At 35.9% G+C, this 24474-nt stretch overlaps 1 protein-coding gene across 3 annotated transcripts in view; it reads right to left on the minus strand.

Annotated features, from left to right (window-relative positions):
- The window catches only part of DPH6 (diphthamine biosynthesis 6), a 343777-nt gene that overhangs the window by 17942 nt on the left and 301361 nt on the right, over window positions 1–24474 (minus strand). For all 3 annotated transcript variants that reach the window (XM_049613292.1, XM_049613294.1, XM_049613293.1), the window contains one exon: window positions 20622–20683. In XM_049613292.1, the coding sequence (XP_049469249.1) occupies window positions 20622–20683 (62 nt within the window). The remainder of the gene's footprint in view (window positions 1–20621; window positions 20684–24474) is intronic.

Here is a 24474-nt window from a genome sequence, read left to right on the forward strand (position 1 = left end):
AAAGTTGCAATATGTCTCTAACATGTCTCAAGTCCATGTCTGGTTTCAACTCAAAATTGCCATTATTGTATGCTAGCACTTAATCATTCCAAATACAGTTTTGCAATTCTCTTTGATAAGTTTTTCTATCAATCTTACTGTCACTGAAAATGCTAAATAGGTAGCAGTTTTTTTAAAGTTTAGTTTCTCACTAAATTATCATGATTTTTTCTGTAATTTAAGTACATAAAATAGCAATATTGAAAAATATTTTTCAATTTCAATATTTCAACAATATTGAAAAATATATTGAAAAATAAAAAAATAAATTTTTTTTCATATTTCTTCACTAAGGGCTAATATTTATTAATGATTAAACTATATTTAACAATTTCAGTTAGTATGTAAAAAGTGGAAAACACAGTTGTTTTCACCATAACAGCAAAAATATGTCAGACAGGTTACAAAATCATGTTTTTTTGTTTTATATAGAGATAGCTAAGGAGGCAAAGAAGTCTGGATGAACTAAATTCCAGGTTGGGGTGGACCTTTCCTAGGCGAGTGAAGATGCATGGCCGCTTTCCTAATGGGAGAACGGCATACTTCCACAGAGAGACTTCGATCAGCGTGTGTAGAAAACAGTCAAACACATGACCATCTGCGGACTTCTGCAATGGCTTATTAGAGTCCTGGGGAGACCCAGGAGTCAGTATAGCCTGCCAACTCTTTCCCAAAGGCTTTAACCAACTGCACATAGTGACTATGTGCTGGGGCCAGAAGACAGAGAGAGAGAGAGAGATTCCTTTGGGAACATCTACTTATCAAGTCTTTTCTATTGAGCTTTCACTGTACCAAAGGCTGGGGATAGAGCAGGAAAACTAAGAGATTTTTTTCCCAAGGCTTGGAAGGCCAGGAAGAAGTCAAGGAGAGGCTCAGAGCACTAAGCCTGTGAAAAGGCACGAAACACTGGTGGCAGGACAGTAAAGCAGGGGGAGAGGACAGAAGTGAGGAAGGAAGAGAAGGAGGGAGGAGAGGGGAATGGAGGGAGGGAAGGGGAGAGAGAGAGAGAGAAATCTAGACTCACTGGGAGCATAGACCACAAGCCCTGATAAATGAAGAGCCCTGATCCTACTCTTGAAGCATTTGAAAAAAGTAGTAAACTGAAATAAAATGCAACTCAGATCAGACCCAGCTCAATTGGATATTAAACAGAATAAACACCCCAGACTAGCTGTCAGACAGAGGAAGGGGTGTGGTTTGGGGAGGGACGGTATTACTTTAGTCTCTACTCTTCTTTTTTATTCAGTATCTACCACAACATATGTAAAAAAAAAATTTGAGATGTCAAAAAGTGAAAACTGTGACTTATAATCAATAGAAAAACAAACAAACAAAAATGGAAACAGACCCAATATTAACCACATATTGGACTCAGTAGGCAAAGACTATAACATAACTATTGTAAATATGTTAAAGAATTTAGTGGAGAAGATAGGCAAAATTCATGACCAGAGAATAGTTTCACCAAAGATGGAAATCAAGGATAGACAGATCTAGGTTCATATACTGGCTCCAACACTTATTAGGCATAGAACCTAGGATGAATTGCTTAACTTCTCTGAATTTCCATTTTCCTAGTAATACCTACTCTTATAAGTGTGTTGTCACTGCTAAAACAGATAATACATACAAGAGCTCTTAAGTGCATAGTAAGCACTCTCAATATATGCTATTTTTTCTCTATTAGGTTAATTTGCCCTTCCCTTGGGCCTTCTGCTCTTTTATCTATACACTCCCTTTTTGAGGATCATGACCACTATTCTATTACTTCTATGCAAATGGCTCGCAAAGCAAAAACCCTAGTCACTGATCTCTCTCCCATATATTAGGCCCCTGTGACAATTCTTTCTTTAAAAGTTTATTTATTTTTGAAAGGGAGGAAGGGAAGGAGGGAGGGAGGTAGAAAGAGAGAGAGAGAGAGAACACGAACAAGCGGGGGAGGGGCAGAGTGAGAGGGAGACAGAGGATCAGAGGTGGGCTAAAGTGGCGGCAGCAGAGAGCCTGATGTGGCGCTTGGACTCACGAACCTTGAGATCATGACCTGAGCCAAAGTCAGACGCTTACCTGACTGAGCCGCCCAAGCACCCCTCAAACTTCTTACTGTTTTACTTGGGAGCCTTGTTGTTCTAAATTTAACATGAATAAAGCAATGTTCTTGATTTTTTCTCAAAACCTTCTCTCCCTGCTCAATTCCCTATTTCTGCAATGGTTCAATCACAATGAAAACTTGAAATATTGAAGAACTTGACTCCTTCCTTTCCTTCTGTCATTCTTTCTGCCAGAGAGCCTACATTTAAAATTTTTACATTAATTCATTCATTGAATCAACAAAGATTCACTCAGTACTTACTAAGTGCCAGATCCTAGGGTATATACTAGGGGAACGGTAGTGCACACTATCTTCCAGTCTAATATCCTTCATGATCACTTCACACTTCAACAATTACAACCATCTCTTGTCTTCCTGCTTAGTTTTCATAACTCCCAATCTACCCTACATATTATTACCATACTAACTCTCCTTAACAATATATGACCATTTGCTTAAAGGTTTTTGGGGGCTGACTGTTACCTGTTCAGTAAAAAGCAAACTCTGTAGACTGACAATCAATGCTTCATCCATTTCATCCGATCCTTTGCATGGATATAAAGATTGAAACGTAATACAGTAGGTAAAATAAAATAAAAATTCAAAAGGATCTTGACTGGCTGAAGGAAAAAAACACACTAAATCTTATAAAATGAAATATAAAGTGATAAACCCCAACATCTAGTTTTCTTCTCTTCAACTTAAAAGGAATTGCCCTTTTTATTGCCTGTGGGACTATACTATGATATATTTCTGGCTTGTGATATATTTCTGCACTGCATCACTATGTACCTCTTGAATTTAAAATTTTTCATGTGTGACTTTTTCTCATGAGACTATGTTTCTAAATTCCTTAGACTCTCTCCCAGCTCCTTCCCACTGTATAGCACGTAGTACTTAGTGACCCAATTGGGTGCCCTCCTTATGGCCCAGATACCCATGCATGCTCCCAGACAAGAGCCCAAAAGACATGGACTGATAGGTCTAATTTGAACTAAAACAAAGCCACCCCTAATCAGAATTACCAAGTAAAAGGGCAGAGAAAGTTACTAACTTCTTTTTCTCTACCCTTACAAACAGGATTTTTATCCTCTAGTTTTAGAAATCTGAAACAGTAAATAAAATTCAAACATGATAGTCAATGTTTTCCTTATCTCATTAGCCACTGAATCAGTGATGTGACATTTCCCCCACTCTTTTCAACCATTTGGGGAATGTTATGTAGAAAAAGATTTAGACCAGCTGGTTACTGGGTAAGATTAACACATGTGCTATTTTGCCGGACTTCTACCATTTGGTCCCAACCTTTGTATGAATACAAAGATATAAAGCTAATACAATAGATAAATTAAAAGTTCTAAAGGATCTTAACCAGTTGAAAAGAAATGTTGCTGTTTTCTAATGAGTTGAATTATTTTTAATAAAACAAGATCATTTCTTTAGTTATTACACAATATAATTTTCATCGCACAAAAGCATACTCATTGATTCATGTATATCTAAATTGTGCTATGTTCTATTTTTTTTTAAGTTTATGTACTTATTTATTTATTTATTTATCTGAGCAAGAGAGAGAGTCGGGGAGGGGCAGAGAGGAGGAGACAGAGAATCCTATGCAGGCTTTGCCCTGACAGAGCGGAGACCAATACGGGGCTTGAACTCACGAACTGTGAGATCATGACTTGAGCCAAAATCAAGTCGGATGCTTAACCAACTGGGCCACCCAGGCACCCCTATGTTCTCTTTTAGATAAAACTCTTAGGGAAAGTGAACATTGGGTTTCCATCTAACTGTTGTTAAGATAAGTTTTTTAAAAAGCAATCTGACAGATGTGGCTGACTTGGGTCATTTCATGGATTATAAAAATGCCTCAGAGTCTGAACATTTAAGAAGTGAATTCCTAGTAAATAAAAAGGAAATTACTTACATGATTCTATTTTTTTCTAGTGTACTTATATATAGATGAATATTCATAGTCATAACAATTCCATTTGAATGCTACTGATTATTGAACTGAAAAAGTTAAGGGCATCTGGCTTCACTGTTTAATTTTTATTCCTTTAAAAGATTATAATAAATACAATTGTGAGAATTTCTTATTAAATCAAGATTTTTCTTCTTTTAAACCAGCTTCATTTATCTGTTGGTCATCTTAAAATTGGAAAGAAAAAAAAAGTGAAATCAAATCACATTTCATCCTCTCACCACCTACAGAAAACCATGAGGTTTATAAAAACCGCTAAAACATAGAACTTACTCAAGAATTATTTATTGAGTATCTACTATAGGTTTGGCATCGTTTTAGGTGCTGCGGATAATGATGGGAGCAGACATATAAATCCTGCATAGAACAGCTTTGTATCTGGAAATACAGACAGAAAGTTAAACAAGCAATCACAATAAAAGGTAGTGGTTGCTTTTGTGGATGCAGGAGATGCTGTGGGAGTATAAAGCACAATACCTAACCAGAAGGAACCCAAAACCTTCTCAAAATAAAACGTAAGGTAAAATCTGAAGGATGAGTTAACCAGGAAAGGCTAAACGGAGAGAGGCAGAGGTGGAGGGAGAGAGAGAAGGAAAGGTTGTTCCAAAGGGAACAGCATATATTAAGTACCAGAGCACATGATGGGTCCTAGAAACTGAAGTAAGTATGGCATAGCTGGATCATAACTAGATGAATAATGCTGAGATGAGGCTGACTAGAAAGAAGACACATCTTATGGGGTTTTGTAAGTCATGCTAAGTCATTATCCAAAGTTCAGTGAGAACCTATGGTAGGTTTTAAGCAGATAACTGAACTCATCACATTTATCTTTTAGAAACATTCTGGTCACACAATGGGGAATGGTTGAGGCAAGTAAGTCAGGAAGCACAAAGAACTGAGAAGTTGCTGGAGGAATCTAGCCAGGGGGTGAGGATTTCCTGAACTGAGGAAATGGCAGTGAGGACAGAAGGGAGAGGCAAGGTATTTTGACAGATATTGTTAGGAGGCTGCATACGTGAAGGCTCCATACATTAGGAGGCTCCATAATTGAATGGAGGAGTGAGGAAAGTTAAAAAGAATTAAGGAAAATTGCCAGTTTTCTTCACTGGGAAACTGGTGGATGGTGGTTGTGTTTATTGGTATCTCAGCAGGAGAAGCATTTGCTGGGAGACTCCAGTGACCTTATCCTTTCCAAATTTTATGTGGCATGATACTATGATGTCACATATCTTTGTAATCATCTTCCTCAGGTCTCATGTTACCATGTTTCTTAAGCTATTGTTAAGCTTCTCTGACTCCTTCCTGCTCCTCCTAAATTATAAATATCCCTCATGATTCTCTGTAATATATTCTTCTCAATTTATTCCCTTGGATAGCCCATATACTCCAAGGCTTCGACCATCACCTTTATGTTATTCTGCTGCTGCTAAAACCAACACTATCACCATTCATTAAAGACCATTTGTTTTATGCCTTAAAGTTAAGAAAATGATATAATTATTTAATCCTCAGAATGACTTTTAAGAATAAAAAGGAGCATGGATTCTGGAATCAGACAGACAGATTTAAGCACATATTCAACATCTGCTTTCTCCAGCTGTGTGACTATGGGAAAAATTACTCACCCTCTGAATGATCCCTCATCTGTAAATGTAAATATCAATGGTCACAATCTCATAGATTAGTTGATCAAATAAAATAATGCATAAAAAGCGCTTAGCACAGAGTATGGCACTTAGTAAGCATTTAATAAATACACAGCTTTGCTACAAAAGTAAGTAAGGCATATATTTGTAGTCACGCGCAGCGAGAGCAGTGTTGCACAACTGGTTAAAAGCAGTAGTGCTGGAGACACATTCCTTGGTTTCAACCCTGGCTCAGTCACTTTCTAGCTGTGCAATCTTAGGTCATGCCAGCTCTCTGAGCCTCAGATGGCTGATCTGTAAAGTGGAGATGACGACGGTACCTATCTCATAGAAGAGCTGTTTTCAGAAATAAAACCAAATGAAAGGAAAGCCTAATGTTCTGTCCAGCATATAATATACACTCCATAAAATGGCTAAAAAAATTTATTTTTTCCCTTTTCTAGTGGGGAGAACTGACTTGATTTGCAAAGGTTATGGAATTTAGAACTAAATAAAACCAGAACTTGAAGCTGTATATTGACTCTAAAATATGCTGATAAATGAACTTTAGAGTTTTGCCTGAACATCTCAATTGGGCTCCAATCTCATAGTTTAAAAAATATGCCTTTGGTTTATATGTTATAATTAGAAGCTCAGTGTGTTTAAGACCAAGCTTATCATGTTCTTTTTTTTTTTTTTTTTTTTTTTTTAAATTTTTTTTTTTTTTTTTTGAGACAGAGAGAGACAGAGCATGAACAGGGGAGGGTCAGAGAGAGGGAGACACAGAATCTGAAACAGGCTCCAGGCTCTGAGCTGTCAGCACAGAGCCCGACGCGGGGCTTGAACTCACAGACCGCGAGATCATGACCTGAGCCGAAGTCGGCCGCTTAACCGACTGAGCCGCCCAGGCGCCCCATCATGTTCTTTCTTAACCCTGTTCTCCTCTGCAGAAATACATGCTTCCAGTCTCCGCAGTCATTATGTGTGGACTACTCTTTAATTCTTTCCTTTTGGCTTCTGTCAGTTTGATGCCAATTTCTTTTCCATTTCTTCCATCAGAATCTTTCTTTCAATTTTGTCCTCTCTCTTCATCCTTACTGTCAGCAGGCATCATACTCCAACCCTTCACACTGTTACCTATAACAGCGTCTTAGACTCTTTTTTTATTTCTAATTTCCTCTAATCCCAAATCCATAACTACTGTTGCCAGACTAAATTTCCTATGATATCTTTTAATAATATAAATCCCTGCTGATAAACCTTCTACATCTTGTTAGTTCTTACCCCAAATTGCCTGGCCCATCTCTCCAGGCTCTTTTTGATGAGGTCATAAATTCCCACCTCATCTGTTTCTTATGAATCTACCAACATCAGCTCTTAGTTCCATTTAAACCAAGTTCCTCATTGTTCCTGCATGGCTTTTTGCCAAGAAATCTTCATTCATATTGTCTCAATTCATTGCCACCATCCGTGTAAATATATCCATCCTTCAAACCAGTTTAAGTGCTAATACTTGAATGATATCATTTTCAGCTACTCCAGGTCATGCAACTATCTTCCATTTTTTAGCTTCCAATTACATTTATAGTAAATACCAATTTATCTGGCTTCATCTTACCCAGGTCTCTAGACTTGTTAGGCTCTCTATGTCATGAAAAATACCAAATCATTTACTTATTTTGTACCCTTTAAAGCGATTAGCATAGACTGGTTGTATAAAAAGTCCTTACAAATACTTACTATTCAATTCTATTAGTACAACATGACACTGGCAATTAAGAGTTCACCTGTGAAACACATTCAGAGAAATGTGAGGAATAAGTTCAAAGTCATATATTGAAACAGCCACTAACTATGGAAGATGGCCTGCACCTCTTCTCTTTAAATACAACAATCAATGGACACTACTGCCTGGTCAAATTCCTTAAAGTACACTTTTAAGGACTTTACTGCCTTCCCCTAAAACTTTCAGTTATTTCTCATTGTTTAGATAATTAAATACTCATTTCAGGATTCAAAATCTCTTTCTGTCTGGTTTCAACCTCCTTTTTCAACTTCCTCTCCTACTGCTCAAAATATACTCTAAATAATCCAGCCAGTCAAAAATACTGTCCCTCTTGTAAGGCCAGTATGACTGTCAGTTTATCTCTGAAGTTACTCACAATACTTTCAACATTTAATTTTTTTTCTTTGAAATTCTCTGGCAAATATTTTTTACTTTCTTAGAGTAAATTTTAACACAACTTGTAGTTTTTATTGATCATAGTGGACATCTTGACCATAAAGTTTCACATATCCTTCCAACTCAATTATGTTCAAAATTCAAAATCTCTTGTCAAAGATATTCTGCCTACTTTTTACTTTCAAGGTCAGTCAAAGGTGTTCTTTTCCATAAAGTTGGCACTGCAGGGAACAAGGCTTAAAATTCTGTCTCTCTTAAATCAACTTTGGTGAAATTCTTTTTCTTTTTCTTTTCTTTTCTTTTCTTTTTAATGTTTTATTATTTATTTTTGAGAGAGAGAAACAGAGCATGAGCAGGGGAGGGGCAGAGAGAGAGGGAGACACAGAATCTGAAGCAGGCTCCAGGCTCTGAGCTGTCAGCATAGAGCCCGACATAGGGCTTAAACTCATGAACTGTGAGATCATGACCTGAGGCGAAGTCGGATGCTTAACTGCCTGAGCCACCCAGGTGCCCCTCTTTTTCTTTTTGAAAATGTGATAGGTAGCTTGGATTGCAGACTGTACTTTTGTCAAACCCAGAAGGAAGATAAGTTAACTCCTATAGAACAGAGCTTGGAACACAGTTTTAAGCTTGAAACTTGCATTACACTTATCCTGGTGCATTACACTTATCTGCTTACCTTTGGCTCAAGGCAAGAATTCAGATTTCCCAATTCTATGTGAATAGTCCTGGAAGAAGCAACCAAACCTATGAACTCACACTTTTTCACCTGGTATGGTTCCACGCTCCCATCTAGCAGACAACTTTTATTTAGATGATCTTAAGAAATTTCTTGATTAAAGACTAATTGTAGCTGGTAAAGATGGCAGATTGAATCCCTATATCTACTCTCACTCCTTTCTAAAATCTTGCTAGGATGTATTTCTTAACAAGGAATAAACTGACAAAGATGGGGAACAGAAGAGAGGAAGTGACAAAATCAAACAATTTAGCAGAACGAAGAACACTGAGTCCTAGGTCAACAGTGGAGAGTGTAGAGGATCAACCCAATTTACACAGTAGAACAGCTCTTTCCCCTAAAACAGAGTAAGGAGTTGGCAGCACCAGGTACCTTGAGAAGTGAAGGAGAAATGAAAAGTGCCCCAAAATAAAGATTGATTGGCAGTCTGTTTAACAAGCAGTCAGATCCCTAAATTCCTTCCCTGTAGCCTGGCAACTGTCTTTCCTCCACCCTGGCAGAACCCTGGAAGTTTATTCTCTGCATACGGTGATGAAAACAGAGGAACTGGCGTAGGAGAAATGAGACACAGCTGAGGGAAGAGGAACTATAATAAAATGGAATCAGTTAATGTATGCACATAAGATTCTGAGACTGCTAGTCATTTATTCCTGCCTAACTCCCAGGAAAACAAAACAAAACAAATCAAACCAAAACAAAATAAAACAAAACAAAACAAATTGCAGCATGTCTTTACTTCAAGAGAGGAGATTGGAGAATCCTTTTCTTTGGAATCTAGATGGCTTAGATTAAATGACTTAGCCATACCTTCCTATAGTAAAGTTCGAGATCATAAAGCCCTATCCACACATTTAGTGCTTACAATAAAAAATTTAGGCCCTTACTCTTAAATATGAGGAGAACACCAAGGTTAGCAGAAACATCTCTAAAATTAAAGTTAGAGACCAACGGAAACAATGGAGAAAACAGACTATGTCCGGGAAAAGAAAACTAAAGGAAGAAAAATGAGAAACAAAAAAAGAGAGAACAACAATAAAAATAGGATACACTCTAATAAGGATAGAGTGCTATAATTTTAAAAAAGAGAATTCAGAGAACAAAAAATGAGCTTTTAGAAATTAAAAATAGGCCATGAAAAGCTCAGTTGAAATTGTAACCAAATCCAAGTCCATCTGCCTGATGCGCAGCAAAGCCAATCACTGAGACAGAAGTCAGGTATGCTTCAAGGAAAGGGTTTGAGAAGCAGCCAAACGTGGAGACGAGACTGGAGGGCAAGCCTCAAATCTGCCTCCCTCCAAGGGGAGAGAATATGTTTTTTATAATCATAGGGGTTGAGATTACATACATATTGAGGAAAAGGGAAGGGAAAAGTTATGAGTATTCATGAGGAAAGATGGAGTCTGTACACTGAGCAAACATGTATGTAACATGCATGTAACATACATCCCATGTTCACTGGGGAGTGGAGACTGACACCACAATGAGGCACAATTCAGACCCTGAGTCAGGAGATTACCTGAGGGCAAGGAGAAGGAGCTACAGGCATGCTCTGAGGGCAGGTAGAAACTAGATGAGGTCCGGGACTCCTTATCTCTAGGAGATATCTTATACCTAGGCTGGAACCATAGCAATTGACCTTGAGTCCAGGCTTCTGCAGACATAGCTAGTGGATTTGTTGGGGGGGGGGGTGTCTAAAAAGACACAGTATCTGATGGGGAGGGGAATAGTTCTCTGAAAAACAAGCTTTAAACTTTCTGCTAGTTTCAACCTCATTGACCCTATGGGGCACAGTTTCAAAGGTTTGAAGATAAAATTGAAAATTCTAGAAATGGCAAAAATGAATCAGATAAAATAAGGAAAGAAAAGTTAGAAATTTAAGTAACATCTAAATAATAGGAATTCCAAGAGGCAAAAACAGAAGGAAGATAAACATCAGTGAAATACTTCAAGGAAATTTCCCCAAACTGAAATTTTCAAACTAAAAATTCTACCTATCCTAGCACAACGGATAAAAACACACTCACTCAAGACATAGCAAATAAATTTTATAATTCTAGGAACAAAAGAAATATATACTCTTGGAGAGGAGATGGAGAGAGAAATGAATAAGATCACATATAGTTAGGGATCAGAATGATTTTGGGCTCTCAACAGTACTGAGATGCAAGGAAATAAGATCCAGAAGGAAAAATATTCTGAAAATAGAATTCTGTGACCAGCTAAAGAACCAATCCAAAGTGAGGAAAGAATGAAGACATTTATAGAAATACACAGTGTCTCAAATGTTTTACCTCCTGTGGACCCTTTCCTAAAAATCTTCTAGAGAATATGCTTCACAAAAGTGAGAATAAACAAAGAAAAAGGAAAATGTTGTGTCCAGGAAACAAGGGCTCCAAGACAGAGGGAGGATCAAGGGATCTCCAGGACTATGGGGAGATGTGCTAGGATGACAGCCTTACAACAGGCATAGGAGGAAACCGGTCCAGGCTACATGTCAGAAGGCATTGGAGAAAACTTCTTCTGGGGAGAAAACTGACAAAATACTCAATACCCCTGAACATCTAGATAAGAGATTGATAAACCAGTAATGAGTACAGCATTGAAGTAGTGGTGAGCACAATACTAAATAAATCAAAGAACAAGACAATTATTATTTCAAGGGAAAAAATAAAAAGTTGTACAGGAAAGGTTTATGACCAGAGTTTATTACCTAATTCAGCTGTGTATTGGGTTTTCACAGTTATCATAATGTCAACTAGACTTGCAAAATAACCATATGGGAAGATGGTAGAGGGAAAAAGTTCACATATGCTGTGGAGGTAAAGGGAGACAGCTAACTCCGCATATTCTGGAGTGATAAGTGAATAAATAATGCTAAAATTGAAGAGAGTCATGAAGTAGTAATACAAACATGTAATTTAGATATGCGGAGGTAAATATCAAAATAATCAACTACAGAGGATGAAAGTAAGATGTTGAAATGGGAGAAGGGAAAGACTCAGAAGGTTGTTTCCGAACCAAAAGTTGAAGACTCATTTGACAAACACTGTAAAACATCACAAAAATAAGACTCCTCTTTAACATTTAAGGAATAGTTCTAAACCTTTAAAATTTGATGCAACTTTTATATTAAAATTCATCTACTTTTTTGAACAATGAGAAAATAGTCCTGGGGGAAAAAACCCACGAAGGAGAAAATAATTTTAGAATCCATTTGTTCACTTATCAGATGATAATTTTAGGAACCTGCAGAAGTTTAAGAAGCAAGCTAAAATTGTTCTATAGTTAATTTAGAGTAACAAATGTACAATCCTTAAAGTTGTATTTTTTGATCTAGAAATTACATTCCTAGGAATTTATCTAAAGAAAATAATAATCAGAAAGGTACATGAAGATTCAGTAGGAAAGATAATAATCATAATATTATTTATAATAATTTTAAAATAAGTAAAATTATTTATAATAATTTAGAAATAACAAACATTTCCAACAAGAGATAACTCATTAAATTTGTCATAATACATTTGTATGTAGGATACAAATATGATGGAATCCACACAGCCATTAATTAATGTATTTTAAATTAGATATATTTATGTGAGAAAATAAATATGACATAATGCTAGGAAAAAAAAAACAAGACAAACTATATGTACAGTTGAACCTAATTATGTAAATAAAACATGCACAACTATTTAATTATGTGAACTTGTAAAAAAAGTGAACTCTCAGGAAAAAAAAACAAACTGTTTCAGAAGGCACCAACAATGTTAGCAGTGTGCATCACAGGGTGGAGAAACTATGCTTTTTATTTACTTCTCTGTACGTTATTATACTCAAATTTTCAGCAATATGCAAGTACCTTACATTGTTTTTTTTTTAATTGCCATTTATTTGTATAATTTATTCAAGATTTTTCCTTATCAGAGGCAAACATTTAGAAATATTTAATGGGTATCTTTTGTCTATGTCCTTGCAAAGGTATTATTATTTTGTGTGCCTGTATTTTTAATTGATTTCCATGTCACTTTTATGCATTCAACACTTTGTTGCTATATGCACATTGAAGATATTTTTCTAACTGCAGACCTGTATTTCATAATGTGCACTCAACACATTTTAAGTAACTGGTTAATTTTAACTAACTGGCAATGGACATTCATACTGCTTCCAAGAACCCCAACACCATCAAAAATAAACCTGCAAAAACTATTTTCACTAACGTCCCCTTGTGGACTGATAGGATGGGGATATTTAATGTAGGAATTGCAATACTGCCTTCCAGAATGGTAGTACCAACCTATATTCCTAAGGTTCTGTAAAAACCTCACCTGTCAACAACTGGCATTATCCAGTTTTCTTATTTTTGTCAAATTGGTACAAGGTAACATCTTATTATTGCTTTAGTTTGTACTTCTCTGATTGCTAAATCTGTTTGATCATCTCTTCATATCTGTACTTGGTTTTGAGATATTCTTTTCTGTACAGCATTTCTCCACAGCCTTTGCCAGTTTTCTGTTAGGATTGTTATCTACATGTTGATATATGTCAGTTAACAATCTCTTGAGAGTTTTAAATGTTACTCCAACTATTGTGTCTACTCAGTTTTCTGGGGTTTTTTATTGTAAAGCAGAAAAATTTAAGGATTATTCTTCAGTAATAACAAATTTTACTCAAAATAGTAAACATTGCTAACATTTATTGAGCATTTAGAATGTGCCAGATACTGAGCTAAGCACCTTATATATCATTCTATTGCTATTACTTCCATTTTATACGTGGGAAACTAACTAGATCAACGTTTGAAGTAAGCAGTAGAGTCAGGATTCACAGCTGAGCTCCTGGGTACAGAGTTAGCTTGCTGACTGCTGTCTGATACTGCCTCTTCCCCAGGCAATCTGAATGAACTATGAAAAGGACCCTTGCCCAAAGGTATCATCTTTTCTCCACCACCTCTGCCACCAACCTGTCTGTAATTCTCACGATTAAATAGTAATTTCTTCAAGGGAAATCATTATAATATACAAAAACTCCCTTAACTAAAAAATATTAACTCTTGGATACAATAATATATTAAAGGATTAACATATTAGCTCAATTAACTTATTACATTTTATAAGTCATGTCCACCCACGTTACACAAAAGGTACATAAAAGATGTTTCAGGAGATCTGAGGCAGGTGAACAAAATGGGTTCCTCTATTTAATCCCTTTTTCTCCCATTCCTACAAGGTCAAACATTTTTTTTCCCTTTTTGAATATATTGAGTATTTGGGAGAGTTGTGCCAACAAGTTGAAAAATGAATACGTAGTTGATTTTTATCTCACTTAATGAGGTTAATCACATTATTCATAAAGATAGAGACATACAGACATTCCTTAAAATTTGATTTGTCTTAGGCAATGACAGAGAAGACAGAGTCCTAGAAAACGTGTCTTTAAAAAATTTAAAAAAAAAGTCATACCCTACAAATGCAGAAAGAAGATGGAGTTTGACAAACGATTCATTCTGCTTTAATATTAGAATCATTGTGCTCTGGGTACATCAGATTGAGGTCTCTTTTATGAGCATAAGTAAAAATGAAAGGAAAAATAAGAAAACCAAAAATCTGGGTTAAGATCTGGGTTGTGTCAGATAACTGTTGTGCATGAGGTGAGAAATAAATTGATAACAAATTGGTGTAAAAATTTAGTTAGCACTTACTTCATGGAAAGCTCATGTACACAAAGATTAGACTATGCAGAAGCCAGAGAAAAAGACACACTAGATTATTTTGCATAATTTTCTGTAACCATCAGGAAAAAATAATTCCTGCCGAAAATGTGCAATTAACCATTAATATTCAATCCCTCTCTTTTGAGCAATTTTTACCATTTTGAAAAGCTCCTTGTCAAAATCAGCAAAAATAATGACAGGTAAATCCTATAGTAAAATCCCTTCAAACATTGCTTCTGTTCCTTTTTCTCTCTCCTTCACTCCTGCAACTCCAGTTACGGGTATGACAAACTTCTCTCCTTTATATCTTTTATATTCTTCTCTTTACTTTCCATCCTGTTTTTCTTTGTGCTTCAGCCTGGATGTTTTATATCACCCTATCTTCCAGGTCTTTAATTATCTACACAGTTGTATCCTTAATTTCAGATATTGTATTTTTAAGTTCCAGAATTCTATTTGATTCTTCTGTATAGATTCCAAATTTCCCTTAAAATAGTTCACCTTCTCACCCAATGCCACAGTCATTTTAAAGTCTAGATCTGGAATGTGATCATATGACTCCTCTGAGACTGTTTCTAGGGTGTGTTTTTTTCTCAGTTTCTCTGGTTTCAATTCTCTCATCAGATCTCCTGATATGCTTGGTAATTTCTGATTGCCTGCTGAAAACTGTATGTGAAATATTTTAGAGACAGTCTGAAGCTGTGAATCATGTTATCTTTCTTAAGAGGAAACAAGCAATATGAGTAGTAGCACAGGTTAATTCAGTCTAGGATTGGTATGATCAAAAGTGGGATATATGTATTTGCAAGGGCTGCTCTATTTCTGGTTTGCCTTTACCCCTAAGCTATAACCCATTCAGGAGACCGACTGAATACCTGGAGGGTTAACCAGGTCCACTCCACTTTGGTTTGCAGTGAATTCCAATTTGGGTCTCTCCAGTGCCATGAAAGCCCTACTCAGCTAGAGTTTTCTCCATAACTTCTTCCTATCCCTGTACCATTTTTTGAATTAGAAAATATCTTGAAGGGAATAGAGGCTCTGTTCTCACTGGAATCCCGTCAAATTTTCTCATTTTTTTTGTAATTCTCTAATGCCTTCCAACATTATTTCTGTTTTAATTTCATATAACTATTCTAATTTTTTTAACTGGGAGAGTCGGTCTGATGTAAGTTATTCCACCACAGCTGAAAATGGATGTCTTCAATGTCTATTACACTTAAAATCATATATACATTCTGACGCAGTATTTCCATTCCAGGACTTTATCCTACAGATAAACTTATTCATGCCACAAAATATATGTACAGTAATGTTCATTCCGGCATTATTTGAAGTAGCAAAAGACATGAAAGCATGAAAGAAATCAGTAAGGAATAAAGTTCATCAATAAGCAATGGGCTCAATAGTTATCCACATAATCATGTTGTGGAAACAAATGACATGTACCTTTATGTGTTAAAATGGAAGATGGAGAAAAATGTGCACAGCATGCTCCAATTTAGGTAAAACTGAATAAACACTTGCATATGTATTTACATACGCAAAAAAAGTTTTTGAAGAGATACATTAGAACAGAGAAGACTGGTTGCTGTGGGAAGGGGTAGAAAACCTGGGGACTTGGAATCATAAGAGTTTTCATTTTTGATAGTGTTTGAATTTAGTTTTTATACATTACATGGTTTAATGTTGTTATAATAAACAATAGAAAAAATATATAGCATGAGAAGTCTACATACTGGGAGTCAAAGAAGAAAATGGCAGCTCACAGGAGGCTTATTTAAGCATGACTGTGAAGTTTAGACTTTAAGGACAGTTTGGATTTACTTGAGTGAAGGAATATGGGGCACCTGGGTGGCTGAGTCAGTTGACCATCTGTCCTACTCTTGGTTTCGGCTCAGGTCATGATCTTATGGTTCATGGGTTCAAGCTCCATGTGGAGCACTGTGTAGGGCTCCATGCTAGCAGAGTGGGACCTGCTTGGAATTCTCTCTCTTATTTGTCTCTCTCCCTTTCTCTCTGCCCCTCCTCTGCTCGTGTGCACATGTACACTCTCTTTCTCTCAAAATAAAGTTTGAAAAAAAAGGAGAGAGAAAGCATGCAGAGAGGGGGAGTAGAAGATGGAGGAACAAGGGAGTACTCACTCTAGGGAAACCATCACTAGTAGCAAACTCATAAAGGATAGATAGGGTGGATGTAGAAGACTGCCTATTTTTACAAGCCTCAGTTTCCCCAAGGACACATTGGGCTGTGTCTAGGAGTTAAATTTTACTTTGAGGCAATGGGGAACAATGCAAAAGTTTACAAGCAAAGTGTAATATGATCAGATTTACACTTCACATGTGTGATGATGACAGTCCTGTGGACGATGGATTGACAAGGGGTAAGGTGAGGAGGAGAGACTTGAGCTAGAAGAATGCAATAACCCCAATGCACTGACAACAAGGATTAAAAGGGGCAGATAATAAGATAGAAGGTAGAATTAAAAGAAGTCAGGGCCTTATTTATGAATAATGGAGCCTATGAAATCATTTATTATGATTCACTGTTTCTTGGTCTTGGACAACTGGGTAGAAGACAGAACCTTTCATGGTCAGGACACATAAAAATGGCATGGATATGTCACCAAAGAAATGTTTAGTTCTGCACAATTGAGATCGAAGTGCTTGAGTCATAGAAGAGAGAAAGGTGTCCAGCTGAATACAGATGTCTGGAGCATAAAAAGATGGCGGAGGAACAGTCTTAATTGTCATAAGAATAAAATTGGTAGCTGAAGTCATGGGGGGTATTTAGTATCACCACAGGAGGAAGGCTATGGATGGGACCACCACTTATAAGGGGTGGGACATATATGGTAAGCCTCAAAAGGAAGCTAAGAAAATATTCAGAAAGCCTTCAAGACTTAAGTAGTAGAAGCCAATGGATGACAAGTTTCAAGAAGGCTTACACTCTTTCAGAGAAATCTAGAAATATAGGGCTTGAAGTGTGTTGTTGGTATTGAGAACTACAAGATGATATATATGATCACTGTGTTAGAAGTACTTAGTGCTTGTTTAAAGATCAGATTCCTGGTCCTTCTGAACTCAGATTTCTTATGGTGGGAAACGAGTACATACATTTTAACAAGGTCCCCAGTAAACTTCACTCTCAGGTCTGAAAGTAACGGTGGCAGACTGTCCACTCCGTAAGAACAAGAATTTTTTTGTTTAATTCATCGTGTATACTTAGTGCTCACCACAGCATCTGCCACATAGCAGGTCCTCAATAAATGCTAAGTAACTTAAGGATGAGAGCAATGAATGGACGCACAGACAGATGAACACACAACTGCAGGAAAGAACTAAAGAACTAGTATCTTTGCCAAAAACCTTGGTAAGATTACTGGAACTTACGTTCTAGTGGAATGGGTGAGGGCACAACAGATAATACACAGGTAAACAGATAAACATGGTAATTTGTAGAGATCTATGTAAACTGGGGTAGTCTGGGAAAGCTTTTCTGAGGAGGCAGCATTTGAGCTGTCGCTTAAATTATGAGAAAGCAGTCGCCATGTGAAGGTCTGAGGTAAAAAACATTTCGGGCAGAGCAGAGTTCTAAGAAAAAGGGCAAACAAGTGTGTTTAAGTAATGAGGAGGCATCTGTGGCTCTGGCCCAGTGAGTGAGATGGAGACTGGCAGAAAACGAACCCAAGAAGATTGAGTGGATGCAGATCATACATGGTTTTGTCGGCTGTGGTCTCATAGGAATTTGATGTTATTCTAATTGCAATGAGAAACTGTTTAAATTAAACAAATCACTGAAATGATTTGATTTACACTTTTAAAAAATTACTTTGGCATCTGTATGAATAATGGATTGTAGCAGGGCAGTGGTGGAAGTAAGTAGACCACTTAAGGGTTGATGAAGTACTCCGGACAAGAGAGGATTATGGTGGTAGCAACAGAGACGGTGAGAAGTGCTTGGGTGTAGAAGATATTCCGGAGATGGAACAGACAAGATCATGCTAACGGGTTGGCAAGAGTAAGTAACGGAAAGGGGAGTCTAAAGAACTTGGATTTTAGCCAGTGAGCAATGGGGACTTAAAGTTTTGAAGTGAGTAACACAATTACAGTAGAATATATTAGAACAGTTATCTTCAGGCAGTGAGCAAAATGCATTCTTTGGGAAATGAAACGGAAGGTAGAGGCAAATTTGGGGTTGTCAATAATACTGTAGGCCTGACGTGTGACAGGCACTGAACTAAGGTGAAGACAAAATGAATGGCAAAAAGTGAGGTATGGCTATAAAGGCCGCCATCAAGTTTGTGGAGATTTAATTTGCAGTGCCTCCGGGCACCAGAGCTTTGCAGAGAAATTTGGCCAAGCAAGATTTGGGAATCATCAGAATATAGCTACTTATTAAAGCCATGTGAGTGACTGATTAAACCCAGAAAAAGGTGATAGAGTAAAAATGGAGTCTAGACCAGGAACTGACAAAAGAGACTAAGAGTAACCAGAACAAAAGGAGAAAAACTAGGAGAATGTGGCATCACGGACGCTGATGGGGGCATTTTAAGAAGTGTTTATAGCTGTCAGATAAGGGCTAAGAAGCATTGGTTGGGTTTGGTAAAACAGAGATTGTGGGCGATCTTGGTCAGAGCTGTATCCATTTGGAGGTGTTGAGAGAAGCCAGACTCCAGGTATGTGAGGCGTCTGGGACAGGAAGAAGCACTGACCACGAATATAAAGAACACTTCTGAAATTTCTGGTTTGGAAGCAAAAAAGAGAAGCAGCTAAAGCAATAAACAGAGTGGAGGAGGGGTGGAATCTGGCATGGGAGAGACGGTGGTATGTGTTACTATGATGTGAAGGACACAATAAAGAGAAAGAGGAGGAAGATACAGGAGGGGATGAGTGTTTGCAAGGTCTGCAATCCCAAAGCCTTAGTTGCCTGTGCTACAAAGACTCTACATGCTTGAAACCTGAACTTGTAACTTTAGATTTATGGAGCAGCTTGCAAAAAGCTTTTTTGCCAAAGCCCCAGTCTCTCATTTCTGAAGTTCTCTTTCTTTCGCCCCCATAAACTTAATTTCATTATTTATCTACATTGCTTTTTTCAGAGGCAACATTTAGTCTGATGGTAGGGAATAGATGTGAACATAGGTATCAGGTTGTGAGAAGCTGTAGCCGCTGTGAGAAGAGTCCCATCAGAGCAGTATAAAAAGCAACCATGTTCATTTAGCTCAACTTAAGTGACAACAAATAATCTAGAAATCAAATGTAATTTGTGGCAAATATATGCTCACTTCATTTTTATTTTGATCTTTATTTACTATTTGCCTCGCACATATTAGATGCTTACTAACGCTTGATGAAAAAAGGAATTAATGTTTCAGAGATTTCTAAGCATTTGGTACATATTGGTAAACCATAAAATAAATGCAAATAACTGAAAGAAAATATGAAATCCACAAAGTTAGTAAAGAAGGTAACTGCTAACATATCATGGCAATAGTATTAACAATGTCTAGAAATAATGTTGATAAATTAAGAGCAGTGGAGGATAAAATGCTAACTTATTAGAGGAGTTCCATTCTTTCATAGAAGTAGGGTAATTTTCTTTTTTTCCATCATAATTGTGACATAAAATATTCTTACAATTATATCTTTTAGTTATCATTGCCATACTAATAACATTTGCTCCCAAACTCTCATAAAATATAATACACAGTTAATAGAAAAGAATCAAAATAACTAAATCTTTCTTTAATGTTTAGAACACATTTAGGATTTGACAACGATATGGGTTTAACAGTTGTTACTTGAAACCTTAAAATAATTTTTTTGCTACTCTGCAGGTTAATTTCCTAATTGGTAAAAGAGAAGAGGTTAGATTAGATAATATCTGAAGGAAGTTCCTACTCACATTTCTGATTGAAAAGCATATGATCACAGAGACCATCAGCTACTTTAGGAATATAGTACTTTTTATATAGCATACAATGTCCATTTTAATAAAAGAAACCTTCTGACAGGACAGTTTCCTTTTGGTATAACTTACTGTTTTATTCAGACCCAAAAGCTGGTAATGATTTTCATAATTAATTTTAGACATTTTTATATCCATTAGAAGTTTAATTTTTTCACAAAACTATATCATGAATGTTATCTGAGTTTTTCCAAAATAAAATTAATTTTGTAATCATCATATGACGGCCTCACTTTTTCTTCCTTTAGAGGCCTATATTTTGAGAAATAGTATAAATTCTTACCTCTAAGAGATAAGGTTCCATTTGATCCAGGGTTTTTCCAAGATGCTTATCTGGATCTAAACCTGCCAAGAAAGGTTACATTTTTTTTTAAGATAACTATTGGAGTATGGAACCCAATTTGACAATAAGTTATATTTAATATAAAAAAATAAAGATAATTATTGGATTGGATGTTTAAAGACGCATTCCCCTACCCTCTGCCCCTCCTTGCCTAGGAAACCAGTACGTGTATATTTCAAATTGCTTTGATCCTAAAGTAAAATATATTTTCCTATTCCCCTTGGATAACTGGTTTTCTTGCTCTTGAAAGGTAAGTTTTATACCAAATCATTTGATTGCACTGTATCAGCTTCCAGATACATTGTTTCAATTCATTTTGAGCAACTGTAATTAGGATGGAAAACAGGTTTCATTTCAAAGGTCATTTATGTCCTCGGTATTTTAATTATTGTCATTATTTTACTGATGGACAACAGTGAGAATTTTCTTATGTGTCCCTATTCTATCTAAGCTTTAAAATTCTTACTTTGAGAGTAAGAGTAGAAAATAGGAGAGTGGTAGACCATTATGCTTTTATAATTAATTCACCTCAAAGGAGGGTACGAACAAGGACAAAAATAGTTACATTATCAAATTAAATGACATTTCATTTCAATGACCACTTGTGCAATAATGTATTTCCTAAGCAAAGACAGAGACAGCTCTGAAAAAATTGTTATTGTACCAACAGCATGTGCATAATCTTAGATAGAGATGTTCAACTGATATAGTAGAGTTTATGTAGGTGACAAGGTATAGGCAGATACGTATGGACAATAAACTCTTCCCACATAACAAAACTCACTTGCCAGTGAAGAAAAAGTCACATGCCAAATGGCTGCTATAGAATGAAATAATTCATTTTAGATATTACATTCATAATACAATTAGATATTTACATCCATAACATATGTATTGGCCTAGCCTCATTTAAATAAGTTATTTTTATTTCTTAGGGGATTAAACTATTTAGCTTATTAATTACACAAACTGATTAATAATTTTCTGCTCCTAGTTGGATGCCTTTTTTGGTAACATGATATTTCTTATAATCACACATCAGAAGAAGGGAAGTCAGGCAAAGACTGAAGATTCTTCTGCCACTGAGTATTTTTAGGTGAAACTCAAAGCAAAAAAAACTCAGACCAGTAGCACTATGGAGACTTTCTGAGTCAACTCCCTTCACAAAAATCTTATTCTGATGGTCTATTCACTAAAATTAAAATTGCAAGGAGATGGGTGAACGCATAAATGAACCAATCACTGACTTTGTCTGGTTCCTCCACGTCTACCACCACTTAGCAATTCAGTATTTAGAATGAACAAGTAAATGAAATGCTTTGACAGAAACACCTGTATAATCACCACCCACATTTAACAAGCATTAACATCATGTCATATTTCCTCCACAACATTTTTTTTTAAGAAATAAACACCACCAACACAATAGAATGTCCCAGTATATTTACTCTTAATCTATATCCCCTATTCCTTCTATAATGTAACCACTCTTCTAAAATTACATTTTTATAATTTTACTGTAAATGTATGTATCCAAACAATATTTATTATTGTTCATGTATATTAAATTTTTACATAAGTTATGTCATCTTTAACTTGATTTTTTTGTTTCACACTGTTAAAGAGATTTACTTATATTGATTACTATGGCTCTTGTCCATTCATTTTTACTATTGTATTCTATTCCATTATATGGGTATACCAGAATTTAATTATACACCTCTGATAGATGGGTACTTGGGCAAAGGCTGTTTCTAATTTCTGTTTTGCCACAAGTACTTTTTATGCTGCAGTGAACATGCTTTTATGTGAAATTACTATGACAGAGGAGAATATATACATATAATTATATACATTATTGTATATATGCGTGTGTGTGTGTGTGTGTGTGTGTGTGTGTGTATGTGTGTAATCTTCAAGTCTATTAGATATTGCCAAATTACTCTCTAAAGAAGTATTACCGTTTTACTTCCACTTTCAGGGACATAGAATTCATATTTCACATAATGTGAAAATAATTTAGTGGTGTCAGAATTTTAAACCTTTGTTAATCTGATATACATACATATACACATATATGTAATATACATGTATACATTGAAATATATAAAATATACACATAATTGTTTTAGATATTTTAGTTTTAATTTTCTGATTACTGTTAAAAGTAAGCACCATATCAGGTCCAGATGGTTTCCCAGGTGAATTCTACCAAATATGTAAGGAAGAGTTAAAACCTACTCTTCTCAAACTATTCCAAAAAAAAAAAAAAAAAAAGAAAACTACAGGCCAATATCTCCGATGAACACAGACAAAAATCCACAGCAAAATATTAGCAAACTGAATCCAACAATACATTAGAAAACCATTCATCATGATCAAGTGGGATTTATTCCAAGGATGCAAGGTGGTTCAATATTTTCAAATCAATCAACATGATACATCAAATTAACAAGACAAACAGTAACAGCTATATGATCATCTCAAAAGATGCAGAAAAAGCACTTGACAAAGTATAAGATTCATTTATGATAAAAACTCTCAACAAAGTATGTTTAGAGGGAACATAACAAATAAAAGTCACGTATGAAAACCCCACAGCTAACATTATTCTCAATGGTAAGAAACAGAGCTTTTCCTCTAATATTAGGACAAGACAAGAAAGTTTACTCTCCTCCCTTTTATTCAACATAGTACTAGAAGTCCTAGACACAGCAATCAGGTAAGAAAAAGAAATAAAAGACATCCAGACTGGTAAAGAAGAAGTAAAACTTACACTATTTGCAGATGACATGATGCTATATATAGAAAACTCTGCAGACTCCACCAAGAACCTGCTAAAACTGATAAATGGATTTAGTAAAGGATACAAAATTCATGCACAAATAATCTGCTGCATTCCTATATACCAATAATTCTGTAGCAGAAAGAGAAATTTAAAAAAATAATCCCATTTACAATAGTACCAAAAGGAATAAACTATCTGGGAATAAGCCTAACAAAAGGCAGTGAAAGACCTATATTCCAAAAAAATATAAATAAATGATGAAAGAAATTGAACATGACAAAAAAAAAATGGAAAGATATTCCACGATCATGGATTGGAAGAAACAATACTATTAAAAGGTACACACTACCTGAAGCAATTTATAGATTTAATACAATCCCTATCAAAATACCAATAACATTCTTCACGGAACTAGAATAGATAATCCTAAAATTTGTATGGAACCACAAAAGACCCCTTAATAGCCAAAGCAGTGTCAAGAAAGAAGAACAAAGCTGGAGGTGTAACAATCCCAGATTTTAAGACATACTACAAAGCTTTAATGGTCAAAAGAGTTTAGTACTGGTACAAAAACAGATACATAGATCAATGAACAGAATGGAGAGCCCAGAAATAAACTGACACATTCAAGGTCAATTAATCTATGACAAAGGGGGCAAGCATATACAATGGGAGAAAAGACAGTCCAACAAATGGTGCCCGGAAAACTGGACAGCTACATGTAAAAGAATGAAACCGGACCATTTTCTTAAAAATAAAATGGATTAAAGACCTATTTGTGAGACCCAAAATCATAAAATTCCTAGAAGAAAACAGGTAGCAATTTCTTTGACATCAGCCATAGAAACACATTTCTAGATATGTCTCCTCTGGCAAGGAAAACAAAAGCAAAATCAAACTACTGGGACTATGCCAAAATAAAAAGCTTTTGCACACTGAAGGAAACCATCAACAAAACAAAAAGGCAACCTACTGAATGGGAAAAGATGCTTGCAAATAATATAA

This window comes from Panthera uncia (genome assembly GCF_023721935.1).
Source record: "Panthera uncia isolate 11264 chromosome B3 unlocalized genomic scaffold, Puncia_PCG_1.0 HiC_scaffold_1, whole genome shotgun sequence".
Classification (NCBI taxonomy): domain Eukaryota; kingdom Metazoa; phylum Chordata; class Mammalia; order Carnivora; family Felidae; genus Panthera; species Panthera uncia.